Raw genomic sequence first — 13,161 nt, 5'->3', positions numbered from 1 at the left:
GCCTGTCAGAGAGTTTATAAATGGTCCTTGGATATCTTCGAATTATTCTGATAAATCTCTAAGGAGTGTATGAGAGTCTTTCCAAAGGTACACAATGAGACATTTCCACGAATCACCTCCCGGTTCTTGGTTTCCCCACATTCCTCCAAGTGAATGCAGTGCATCTTTTGGCTTATAAAAATGTTAAAACATTGCTTCCTGCATCGGTGAAAGTTTTGTTCCTCGAAGACTTTGTTTCTGTTGGGAGGTTGAACGAAAGGCTCTCACGTATTACCTGTCCTGCCTACATTTGTTGCATTCGTCAAAGATGTTAGGATCGAACTAGGTGAGCGTGAACAGTTTGAGCTTGTGTTCTGACACATGATTTTCCCTCTCCGCAGTATACAAATCCTCTTGGTTGTCTTCTTGCACCTCATTTCGTTTAGAAGTATGTAAGAAAACACATTTGAGGAAATTCAGTGAGATTGAAACCTTGTAAGGAAGCAAATTACTTTTGCAGGTTTAGTATTACTTATTGTCTTCTAGACCCCAGTTTAAAACTGGCTCTGCTGCAGCTCCTCTGTGTGTAACCGTGAGTACACTCTTACTATCTGGTCAGCAGGGAGTTTTGGCGGGAATGCCGAGGGACTGCTGCTGACGTAAACTGTGCTCAGGACAAGGCAGGTACACACGCATGTATACGCCGCAGTGTAGGGTTTTTCCCCTCGCTGCTGTGAGAGATTTGACTCGAGGGAGGCAGAGAGGGCGCTGTAGTTTACTGTAGATGCAGTCTTTGCTGGCATATCCTGTGTGAAAGATTCTGGACTACTCTATCTCCCCTGCTTGACCTCATTGACCTTTCTAAACTGTTGATAAAGCGGGAATACCAGAGGCAGCAGGTAGCTTTCTGTCTGTGCGCTGCTGGCGTGACCAGAAATGAATCTTGCAAGTTTATGAGGCCGGGCTTGTATTTTTCCTTATCATTCATGCCAGGGACAGAAAGATTTATTATCCCTTCATTTTTATCTGAAAATTGATACTTTTGCCTCGTGATTTGAGGTGTTTTTTTTTCTCGTTTTTTTTTTTTCCGTTTCAACCAGCTGCTTTCTGTGCTAATCTCTCCTGCAAAATTTGTTGGCACACTTTCGCCTCTTTTTTATCCATTTCTGTCTCATCCTGCCGCTGTACTGTATGCACACAGATCTCAGATGGCTTTACGTCTATATTATGGATTTGCTTTTTTATTACACCTGCCACATGCTATTAAGTGGCAGAGAGATTTAAGGAACTGACTTGGGACTGGAATGTCAGTGGCTGCTACTGGGAAATAGTGAATGAGAGGAATTAAAAGTCTTTCTACAGTCGTTGCCTTCAGAGATGTGAGCGCAACTCGAAAGTTCATGGATGTTTTTGCTCTAAATGTAGAATTCAATCATCTTACTTTCCCCATAGCGCCTTTCAGTGATCTCTTTTTCATCCTCTTCCCCAAATACACGCAGTGACACATCACACCATTTTAATCCAGGGGTGAAGGGGTTAAAAGCTCTCTGCAATAAAGAGGGCCCGGCTTATCCCTGAGTCTATTTTTAGAAACGCACACACCAGATATGCGCACGTGCACACAGTGAACAAACAGTCATTATTTTTGGTCTCCCGTGTCGATTATCTACTTCATGATTGAGCTGGTTTGTTGCTGTGTGCCGTGCAGCTAAAAATGGAGCACGGGACCAGAGCGTGCATGACACAAACGCTGCCTCTTTTGTGTGGCAGTCACTGTGTTAGGTGCACGCTCCAGCTCGTGGGTAATTTTGAGCCTTGTTGTCACGTTTTGTCTGCCGTCCACTTGTGCTGACATGCCGCTTTTGTCCTTTAAAAGCAAATTACGAAATTGCGGCTGATTGCAAAATACTTCACTGCGGAGTGTTCCCACAATGCCGCACCCTCTCCGCCTTGCTGAACAGAGATGAGGTTCCTGCCAGCCAGACAATTTGTCAGTCCTGTCCTACCATGTGCCACCGACTTGGCTAAACATGACTAACAGTCCATCAGAGGACAAACCCAGGAGGTCTCTTGTGCAACAACTGGGCATTAAACATGCACAAGCTCCACTTTGTTCTTGTGCAAACGATGCACAGCACCCACTGTGTTCTGCTTTACCCATCCCCCCTCAAAAACAAACACCCAATCATGGCATTTATGCAGGGTGATGTCTGGGTACATTGGAAAAGCCTTGTTTTTAATTGGTGTCAGGACAAAGACAACTGACAGCGAACATGAGCTAATGAAAGGAATGGGACACATCTTTCGTCCCTGTGTCTATTGTCCAGTCCCAGCCGAGAAACGGGATACACTGTGTTCTGCCAACGAGCTGTCAGCGTCAATTATGGTTTACACTGCTGCCTCGCAGCCCTCTCCTTGTGCCTTTTTGACATGGCGCTGGACACAAACTATGGATGTCTGGCCAGGGGCATCAGGGAAATACTACTGTTATGCAAGGGAATTAACGATTGATTTTCACTTTTCTGGAATTTGATCAATGAACATATTTGAACCTGTGAACAGTTGATAGAGTCGAGACAAAATATGCAGGATATCAAATGGTGCACCTGCTACGCTGCGTGCATAGCAGGTGCAGGGCAACTGTGATCAACTGTGATATTGTGGGTGTTTGTTACTGTAAGGCCCAACGAGCTCGTGAGTCTTTACAGTTACATCACAGATCTCCTAGCAACCGTTTGTGGCACCATGATGGACGCTCATTAAAAATCAACTGCGTGCAAATATTCACTAGATGTATGAAAGCTTTTGATGAAGAGAAATAATGAATGAAGCTTGTAGTCACTTGACAACGTCAATGTATGATGCTGAAATTGTGATTTATTATTATTTTTTTTTTTTTTTTTTGGGCGGGGGCATCTCACAAGTAAAGATGTTTATTTTATAATAATATAAACCACTAATGTTTATTTAGAGCAGGTCAGTATCGTGCATGGGTGTCAAAAGGGCTTCTCAGAGAGGTATTTCCAGTTTGACCAAAATAAAACGATTTAACGATAACATTTCTTATCTTAAAGTTTAAAACAATTTGGTGATTTCGAGTGGGGTGGGGAACCATGAAGTTCTCTTGAAAATCACAGATGCTTCGTCCTCAAGACTTAAGAGAAGTGGGGCCATCTGGACAGTTTTCATCATTTAAAAGCCGGCATATGGTAATAACAACAGGGTGCATAGTGCACATGACGGGGGTAACGTGTACACGATGTAAACAGCTTTTGGAGGAAAATGTGCTCCATTCAGAAGATTACTTTTTTTTCAGTGAAGGCTTTGTTTATTTCAGCAAGACAATGCTAAACCACAACAGCATGGCAATCTGCCTGCCTGCAGTCCAGAGTTTGGTGCATTAACACACAAATATATAAGAAAAAAAGGCCTCTGTCTGTTGACAAAAGGAAATGAACAAAATATCAACCAGCTGCTTAATGTCTGCCACTCACTGCAAGGTGTGTAAAGCAAGAGTTTTTTCTAAAGAGGTGTAAATAAGTGATAATCATGCCCCTGTCTCAACTACAGTGTCAAAATTCAAAAATTCTACCCAAACAACGATAACATTTGACATACTGTCTTTGTATAATTTTCAATTAAAGTCGGGGTTTAAAATGATTTGCAAACGATTGCATTCTGCTGCTGATAACCAGGAGCTCTGGACTTTAGATTTGTCTGCCAGAGCACGTTGCACCACTGTTATTTAATGACGTCGCTTGGTGAATTACAGCGTGCAGTGTATTAAACACCCAAATCTTGCTGTGACTTAGAAATCAGATTGCCTGAGTGGTATTTCAGTTCAAATGTTTGGCTTTATAAGAGACTTTATAAAAGTCGATTTTTGAAGACGCATAATGCTTGCTTTTCAGAAGTCTTGTTGAAATCCAGACAAGGTTTTATGCACCCCCAGACTGACCACCAGATTAATCAAGGTAACGCTCATACATTCACTGCTTTTTAAATGGGAGTTCAGCACTCTCACAGCTTAGATTATGAATGGGCTATAAGACTGCAGATTCAACACAAACATTGTTAATAATGCGTACTTATTGGTAGTGAGTGTAACTTTTTTGTTGCAACATCTCCTCACGTTTGCTTCTTGGGCCCTTCTAACCCACCCCATGACTTAATGTGTTTTTGATGTGCAACAGTAGTATAATCGCCAATTTCCAACAAATTTTTGATTTGATACCAAATGTTGACATTCGCAGAGCAGCACAAAGAAGCACTTAGACACCACACCAAATTGCATTACCGCAGTGTTTTTCCGACTCCGCCAGCATGAAATAAGGGTCAGATGGTTGTTTCCGACTGTTCATGGGACGCAAACTGGTGGGGGCTCACACAAGGGTCACCCATTCTCTTTTATCAGTTGCCATGACGTCAGCCGGTGCCCTCGGGAAGCGAATTTGCGACCCAGAGGAAAAGGTTCTTCAAGGAGAGGCGTGTTTGATTAATCGTATTGTTCCTGTCTGGTTCACCTTGTTCACTGGAGTCACCCTGGACGAAGCAGCCAGAACGGAAGTGCACTGAATGTAATGAGGCTGGAGCATCCTTCCTCTCTTTCTCTGTCACTGTCCCTCTTTGTAAACGCCACAGTGGCACAGACAGACGTCTCATTCTCATTTCTCCCGTATAACAAAGGGCCACTGTCAACATGCAGTGCACCGTCCATGTCTAGATGGGGTCAAGTTTGCCTACCTCTTCACACAGAAGTACATTTAGCAACGCAATGGACAGAGCTCTCCACCGTTCGGTACCTCATTACTCCTGCAGCCCTCCCCAGTGCTGATCATAGCATGCATGTTTTTGATGTGAAGGAGCTGCATTAGCTTGAGATGACTGACTCTCTGCCCGAGGGTAGCTGAGGCTATTTATAGAGCCCCGTCTCCCGATGCTTACCCACTGGGACCCAGAAGATAGGAGGATGAAGAGAAGGGAAGGAGGAATGAGGGAGCAGGAGGGGGGAGGGGGCTGCTGGGTATCTAGGCTGCATTTAAGATTGATGGGCCCTGTTGCCAAGGTATAGGGCACCTCTTCTCTGCAAGTGTGCTGTGGTTGTTTATGTGGTTTGTTGCTTCGTTTCACCCCCACCTCCCCTCCTTTTCTGTCCCGGCCTCCTGCCTTAATGTGTGTGCCTGCACACACCTATGCTCCCTCCACGTGCGTGTCAGGTGTCAGCCGTGCGGTTTGGACTGAAAGCTTGCGCGCTTTGTCTAACTAACCACAGACAAAGACAACCATCGCCCTAATTCCCGGCACTTAAGTGGGAGATGTAAAGCTGCAACCAGCAATTTGTGCAAAAACCGGCATTGAATTACTCCGAGCCACAGGTGTCATCACACACACAGATGCACCTCATTTCCATTGCAAAATGCAGCAATGTGTCATTTGAATAGGCTCGTCAAGACATATCAGCTATCATTTATGTGGCTGAGTTTGTTTTGGAGAGGCAGGGGTGTGTGAGGCGTCTGCTCTTGCAGCAGTTCCTCACTTTTTACATGAAGTCTGGCGGTGTGCAAATAAAGGAAACCACAGATGTGGATCGGTGTCCCTTGTCTGGCATTTGTCTGAATCAGAATGGCATCTGTTTTGAAGTGTCTGTCAGCACTGTGCTGCTGGTTTGATAAATCCACCAAATTCCTTTCAGTTTGACCAAAACAAGATGTTGGAGTCCACACCCAAGTCCTCACAGGGATTTGTGTGAGAGGGGCGCAGCCATTCATGCAAGGTGGTGCGAGACGAATACACAATCAGCGCAAAATGCATCCTCCAGCTTCATAGCTAATTAAGTGCGAGTGTGTATGTGCCAGTCTGGTCCATAGAGAATTCCAGAAATAGATCATGGACAGTGAGGAGCTTGCCTGTTTTCCTCTCTTTTATTCCTCCAGAGGGTTTTCACATGGGTTTTTATCTCACATCCAAAGGAATATTTGTGTGTTTGTGTGGCTCAGATGTCTTTAAGTCTTGTGCTCTGAAAATATATGGATCAGGTACTTGCAATAGCTAAAAATACACACATACAATGAGACCGCATGTGTTAGTAGTGACAGATTTATGTGGAGTTGCGATTTATGTCGATTCCAGCTTCTCTTTCCTCCATTTTTGTGCTTCTTTTTTTCCCCCTCCATCTTTCCATCACCCCATCCTCCTTACTTTTCTTCTCTTCACTCCCTTCCTTACCTCTTTCTCCCCCCTGTCCCTCGATGCATTCTCCACCTCCGCTTCTTCTTCCTCCTCCTCCTCCTCCACCACCTCTCTCTGTCGCCCTGCTTTTTATAGCCATGTCTTCCCAGGGCTCAGCAGCTACAAAAGCCTTTTCATGTTGCCACTATAATTACAGCCTACACACACACACACACACACACACACACACGCAGACACCCGTGGACATGCATACATACAAGCGTACACACTCATGGGAGAGGAGCGTACTGTGTTTTTGTGTCTGCATGTGTGTGCGTGCTCCGCATGTGCTGTTATACACAAAAGGGTGAGCTATTTTTACCTCTCTCCCTCCCTCTCCTCCTCTTCATCCCCTCCTCATCCCTCTCCCTGCTGCTGCTAGCCACATTTGCTATGCTGAGCACAGGCAGTATCAGTCGAGCCCCAACATCTCTCCTCTCACACGCCGAACTCGCACACAAGCACACACGAGCCGATGATCGCGCCGCATCCCTCCGAATTCCGGTTTACTTCAGAGCTCTCCTTCAGCTGAGCATCTCAGCAAATCCACAGCGTGCTCTTTCACTGATCATGGATCAGGCAGTCGCTCCGGCGGCTGGAGCAGCACCACGGCATGCGCTCGCTGCGGTGCGGATGACCTGAAGCCGCCCTCCCCCCGACTCCACCACCTTCACGCCAACTGTGGTTTTAACTGCCCGATTAGCGCCTTTGCTGCTGGAAGCCCGTCTCAATGTTGCGGACCATATTTGAAGCGGAATGTTCTCTTTCTCCCACAGAGGGAATCCTGGGGAAGGAGCAGCCACTCGAGGTTCTCAAGACTTCGGCGCTCAACCACATCCCAACAGGTTGGACACTCTGCGTGTATGTGTTTGTTTGTGTGAACGTGCTGTAGAAACCACAGCCTGTGTGTTTGCGTGCATTCTCTGTACGTGATTTCACTATTAACCACATCCTGTGTGACTTTGCATGCATAGGATGTGCTTAATTGTAATTCTCCCCTTTTTTGAGTGTGCTCACTCCAAAGATTGTCATCACTTGCAACTCTTGGTAATGGTTCTGATTTACAGTTGGCGGATTTGAGAAGAGACTCTGCAGGCTCCTGCCTGTTTTATATGTGCAGTTATCTCACTCTTCCATTTTGTTGAATGAAAATCCAGCGCTGTGAATATCAGCGCTCAGCGTGTGCGCTAATGTCAAACTGTTATCAGTTGTCTCAAGAGGAAGGGCTGCCAAAATTTTTACAGCAAAACAATCTATTGTGCATCCCGGTGATGTGTTTACTGCAAGTTCCTGATTTAGTTTCACAGTCTCAGAACAAATCAAAGCAGAACAGGACTAAAATGACAAAAAGACCGTTTCTGTCCCTGAATTCCCAAATACTCTTGACTCAGTTGTATCATTTCTAAGAATTATAGTGTAGTGTCAGTTGCTTTTTCTGACTGCGGTGAAAATGATGCTAGACCATATGAATGAGGAGTCGGAAAAAGCTGCGATGAGGGAGCGTAGAAAGAAGCAAGAGTACAGAAATGAAAAGGGGGCACAGATGGAGATGAGGTAATCTGAAAGAGAAATGAATGTGAGGTAATATATGCATAATGCATTGTCTAATTCCATAACGAGGAAGCTTAAGCTGCATATTGCATTTTAATTTTTTCAGCACAGAGGACGAGTTGGATTTTCCCCCAAGAAAATGAAAAAACCGGTGAAAGTGATTCATAATTTCCTCCCCATGCTGCTGCGTGAATCTACTGAGCAGCAGCACTCAAACGGCAGCAGACTCATACAGCCTGTTGCTGCAGCAGAACAAATAAACAACGATTTTTACTTTCACCCTAAGCATCCTTCCTTTGTACCAGACTTTCACAGGCTTCACTGGTGCCTTGTGTTGCTGGGGTTATTTTCAACTTGCCTCTGGCTAGGCTGATAAAATATTGAAATCCACTGGAGTGGCTTCATCAGATATTCTCAAAATCTGTTGTCTTGGATACAAAGCTGCGAGGGGCCTCCACGTTGTGACCCGGACCTTTTTCGCTTCTCACATGATGAGCAGAGTGCACCTATCCGAGAGTTTCTTTTACGGACTCCCAAAAGCTGTCACTGCAGTTTGGGGTAGTATACTGATTGTAAATCTGAAAAGCAACGTTAAAAGTCCAGGCGGCTCGATGCTGGTGGACGCGTTGAAGCGCACGACTAACAACGGTTTCTTTTGGAATTCAAAGCAGTGGTCGCCGCACCTGCACGGAGCTGCGTGGCTCAAAGTAAACACCTGAGTTTGGATTCATTCAAGGCAGCCCCGACGGATTTAAGCTTTTTTTTATTTTTTTTATTTTACACTTTAAACTGTGACTGTTCACTGATTCATAAACTTCCCAATGGAGAGTTTGCAGAAGCCTGAATTGAAGATTAAGCAGCTTAATCAACCACTGAAATAGCTGCGGCTCTAATCTGTATGTATCACATATGGAGTAGACACTGCTTGAGTGCTTTAAGCAGGCTTGAAATGTATAGTGTGCACTCATTGAACTGAATAAAGCTTTGCATTTAAGGGTTGCTCTCTATCCCTTTTTTCCTGCGTCAGCCCGGGCAGTGAGGTGTGACATGCTCGATTAAAGCCCTGGTGCAGAAGCTGAGAGTACTGCACCTCAACCTTCACGCATCGCCCTCCTCCAGGTCTTGTTGCGTCTCTGCCTTGCGCTCACCCATCTCCTTCCTCTTAAGCTGCGGCGCTGCAGACCCTTTTGTGACGTCAGCGACAAGTCCGAGCTTGCTTTTGGCAGAACAGGACTCGTTTCACCTCGACATATTTCCAGCACCACCCCCCCCAGTCACACCCTCCCTCTTCTGTTCGTTACCCTGTTTAGTTTTTTAAGAGGTTGCGGTAGATTCTAATCTGTCTTCACTGCAGGCTTAAGACCGGAGAAAGCACCTATCGTCTCCAAGAGTTTGCAAAACTTGTTTGGATTCAGATCAGTTTAGAGAGTCTGTCCTATCCTCAGAGACCAATTGGAGAAAAAAACAACCTCATCTCTTCTGAACAATCAACAGATGTGCTACTTGTTGCCTTCCACATCACCCTACTGCTCAGTTGGCTGTGAAGCCCTACGCAGAGCATCTCCTCTTCTGTATCTCTTTGCACGGTTTAATAAAAAAGACCTCAGCCATTTTAGCTCTGCTTGGCTCAGTGTGACGTCTATTAAGCCTAACGAGCGTGGAGCTCAGGCAGTCAGGCCGTGGGATATACACTCGAAGAACCAAGCCTCCAATCAGAGACGCCAGCTCTCCGCATTGTCTGGTATAAATAGATTCGCAATTGGAGCCAGAAGAGTTGTGGAGAAGGCCTAAGGGGTTGTAAACAGATTGTGATTTGTTGTGGGGAGATGGAGGGGAAAAAAAAGGGTGGGAGGGAAAGAGCTACTGTGTGGGGAAAGGTGCAGAGCAGGGCCCGAGGATAGGGCATGAAGGAGGAGGATGGAGGGCAGAGAGGAGATGTGCTGATTGATGGAGCTCAGGGCAAACAGAAGAAAAGAGAACAAACCTCTGATAATGCCATAAATGCAAACTGTGGAGGACAAGTATGAATTGTCTTCGAGATTTCCTCTCATGCTCAAAAGAGATTGTCCCATATCAAACTTAAGGAAACTCTCAAAAGTAGAGAACAGTAAGTAATGCGTGGTCTCCACTCTGAGCCGAATCAGGCTGCAGATCAGAAAGGAGTCTTCAGTTGGAGGCCCTCAGTTTGACAAACTTGAATTAAACTCGAGGCCTCATTTCTTGTTAAGCTGATGAAGTTGTCGGTTGTGTAAGGCTCCTGGAAGCTCCTCTGCTCTCCCCTGAGACGGCACGTTTGGTTTTGTTTTCGTTTGGGGCAAGTGCCCCCATATTATCCTCTATCTGGCACGCATCAGTAAACTAAGGTACACGTTTGACGTCACTGCTTGTAGACAAAGATATCGGAGTTTATCTTTTTCAAGCGGCAGCCAGGTTGGTCCCAGAGGCTTGTCATTGGCTCTAATAGCTTTTTATTCCCAGCCTGCACTCTACCATGCATGGCTAGTTAAGTTTCTTTTGTATGTGCTTTGACATCGAAGAGATAGTCACTCAAGCAAAATAAGATTTGCACTTAACTGCAACTGTGGTAGGTTTTATGTACTATGACCAATCATAGGGCTCCTACTTTTTATTTCTGATAAATCTGTTGCTCCTTTTCGTCTGTAGCTGATCAGCAGTTTGGTCAACAAGTGTAAAAAAAAATTTAAAAAAATTGTGAAAAATATTTCATATTCCAATCCAGGCATTGATTACACCCTGAAGCTCATCAGTTTTGATCAAAATGAAAATGGTTAGAAACGTTTTTCAGTGAAAATTATTCCCTGCAGAATAGCCCTCGTGTAACCACCCACGTTCGCCTCATTTGATATGCAAATGAGCCCCACCTCTTTCTCCAGCTCTTGCCTGCTAACATCTGGCTTTGGAGTGCAATGTGAAAGCGCTTAATCGGCATTCAGGCCCTCGTCAAATGCAGCAGTAGCAGGTAATCACCGGCTCCGACTGGCATTGACACAACAGAAACACACAGTTATCAAGCATGACATCTCCCATGGAGGCTCTGAAACCGAGGGCATCAACTGAACTCACAGACAAAAAGAGGTGAGATTGACTGACTTTTACCCATCTGGAAACAGCCGGCAGCTCAGTCTCGGTGCCGCTGTGTTGGGCTGACGTTCTTCGTCCAATCAAAGGCAATAAACTAAATTCTTCCCTGGTCTATCAGCAGTCGCACTTTACAGCAAGGGGCTGACTATTTGATGCACTCTGATAACATCATCGTTGTAACACAGTCTGTGGGATACAGTTCAATACCATCCCTTCACATTGTTCTGGTTGCAGCCCTCAAAGCACTGAGGGTAAACGCGCTTGTACCTCTACTACCGGAAAGTATCTAATCGTCTTGTTTTAGTGGGTATCGATCTTTAAAAGATACGTTTAAATAAGGTACTTTTGGCTTAAAACGTCATATCTTATCGAACATTGATTGAAGTGTTGCTAATGTTAGATGAAGTTTGTTTCCGGTCTCCAGCTCAGAACAGAATTGGCTCCTCAGGCTTATATGTTGGTCTGTCATTAAAAAAAACACAAAAAACATCATATACACATGTTAACAAGCTTGAAAACTAGTGTCAAGCCAACAGTCTAAAACTCCCAAATATATGAGAGTGCCATAATTTACGACAAGCGCCTAAGTCGCACGTCTGAGAAGCCAGAACTGCCAAATTTACATGGAAGAAAGCAGTGCTAATTAATGTTTCTGTTGATTTTATTATGATCCTCCTGTATTAAAACATCTGGGCAGCCTCCCTGTGGGGAAAGTCCTTACTCTGCTTCACCTGAAACCATTTTGTGGTTTTATTTGTTTGGGAAATGCAGGCAAATTCCAGGCCAGGAATCTGAGCGCGAGCGGCATTAAACCACACAAAAGAGACCCAAGAAAGAGGGAGATGGTTATTATAAGTAGGGGAGTGTGTGGGTGGGGGGCCGGAGGAGACGTTCAGCCTGATGGGACGCCTGTGAGTGAGTGGGAGAAGGAGACAGAGATATTCGATGCGCTATGAACCAGCGTGCTGAGGGTTTTCCTTGGCCTTAAAAGCAAGGAAAGCAGGTTGAGCAGGGGAAAGAGCAGAGAGTGAGAGGGAGTGCTCTCTGTGTGTGTGTGTGTGTGTGTTTGGATGTGTGTGTGAGAGACGGAGAGAGAGAGAGAGAGACGCTGGTTCCTGGAAAAGCAGAGGGCTGCAGAATAAACAGGCTGCATGCCTGAGACTGCCCTGTGATGTCACCACTGGGCAAACGAGGGACGAGGGGAGGAGAAAGAAGAGAGCAAAGGGAGACACCCATCAGGTTAAAACAAGAAAGGGGATGAACGCAGAGCCAAAAGCGACGGAGGCTGAGAGCGTGCAGAGAGATCAGATGAGCAGGGACGAGAGCTGGCTGTCATTCCCTGTAATAGACTGAAGGAAGAAGAGGAGAGGAGGAGGAGGAGGGGGCGCATTGATAAGGTGGAGAGGACGAAGGGAGGAGGCTGAGAGAGCACTGATGGGTAACGACAGCACCGACTCTTTTATGTGGGGAGCAATTAGTGCTGCCAGTGTGACAGAGATGCCGTATGAGGTGTGTTTGTGCATCTGCGTGCGTCACCGCCAGTGAGTGTGCAAGGCTGTTTTTGTCCTATCAGAGACTCAATACGTGTAGAGGAACATTTTGTACAGGGAGGGTGCGCGTGTTTGTGTGGATGAGTTATGGATTTGCATTGGCCAAAAAAGCGGAGCCGCAGCACTTTGACAAGTTCAAATTTAAATTTCCATAATCACATCTCTCCTGACCTGTCCTCCTTTGCTTTTCCAATTCCTCCAATAGCTGCCATTAATAGTCCTGCTTTTGTCTTTGCTGGAACTAATATTTGATAGAAAACAAATAGACAAAGATTAGGTCAAACAAGATGTGACGTCGGCTTGATCCAGAAAAACTTCCCATGGAGTTAAGTCAAAACTCCTTAATTGTCAGGTAGACACTGACTCACATCCTTAAAGTATCAAGTGACTCGCACAGATCTTTAAGATGCATCAGTGTGTGAGAGAAACAACTTTTAAGAAAACAAGATGACATTGTAAAATCTCAATTAGCATGTTCTCATGCTTGACTGACCAGTGTTTTTCCTATCAAGCCCCTTCGCTCCTCTCCGTCTCGTCTCATCATCTGCCAGATTTTTGCTTGTGCCAAAGAGCACCGAGGGCGTTGCTGCATTTATTTAAACACTTTGTACCTTATTAGGCGGATTTATAAATAGCAAAAAGCATGTTGCTCCTTTTGTTGAAGTGATGCTTACACTGGAGGGAGTGGAGGAGGTTTTTTTTTAAACTGGGAAACCTCATGTCCTGCAGGCTGAAACGGATAGACTAGTTT

General features: G+C 45.3%; 1 protein-coding gene across 5 annotated transcripts in view; it reads left to right on the top strand.

Moving 5' to 3' along the window:
* Positions 1-13,161, top strand: part of LOC140313752 (histone deacetylase 4-like) — a 56,956-nt gene that overhangs the window by 9,456 nt on the left and 34,339 nt on the right. For 3 of the 5 annotated variants that reach the window (XM_072391833.1, XM_072391769.1, XM_072391905.1), the window contains exon 3: positions 6,984-7,052. The exons of 1 other annotated variant lie outside the window; for it this stretch is intronic. In XM_072391833.1, the coding sequence (XP_072247934.1) occupies positions 6,984-7,052 (69 nt within the window). Of the gene's footprint in view, positions 1-6,983; positions 7,053-11,967; positions 12,299-13,161 lie in introns of those variants that run through there. One more of the 5 variants, XM_072392057.1, reaches the window with a different exon arrangement.

The sequence above is a fragment of the Leuresthes tenuis genome, unplaced genomic scaffold (assembly GCF_036924035.1).
Source record: "Leuresthes tenuis unplaced genomic scaffold, fLeuTen1.0.hap1 SCAF_1, whole genome shotgun sequence".
Classification (NCBI taxonomy): Eukaryota; Metazoa; Chordata; class Actinopteri; order Atheriniformes; family Atherinopsidae; genus Leuresthes; species Leuresthes tenuis.
This window is presented reverse-complemented; position numbering and strand designations above follow the sequence as displayed.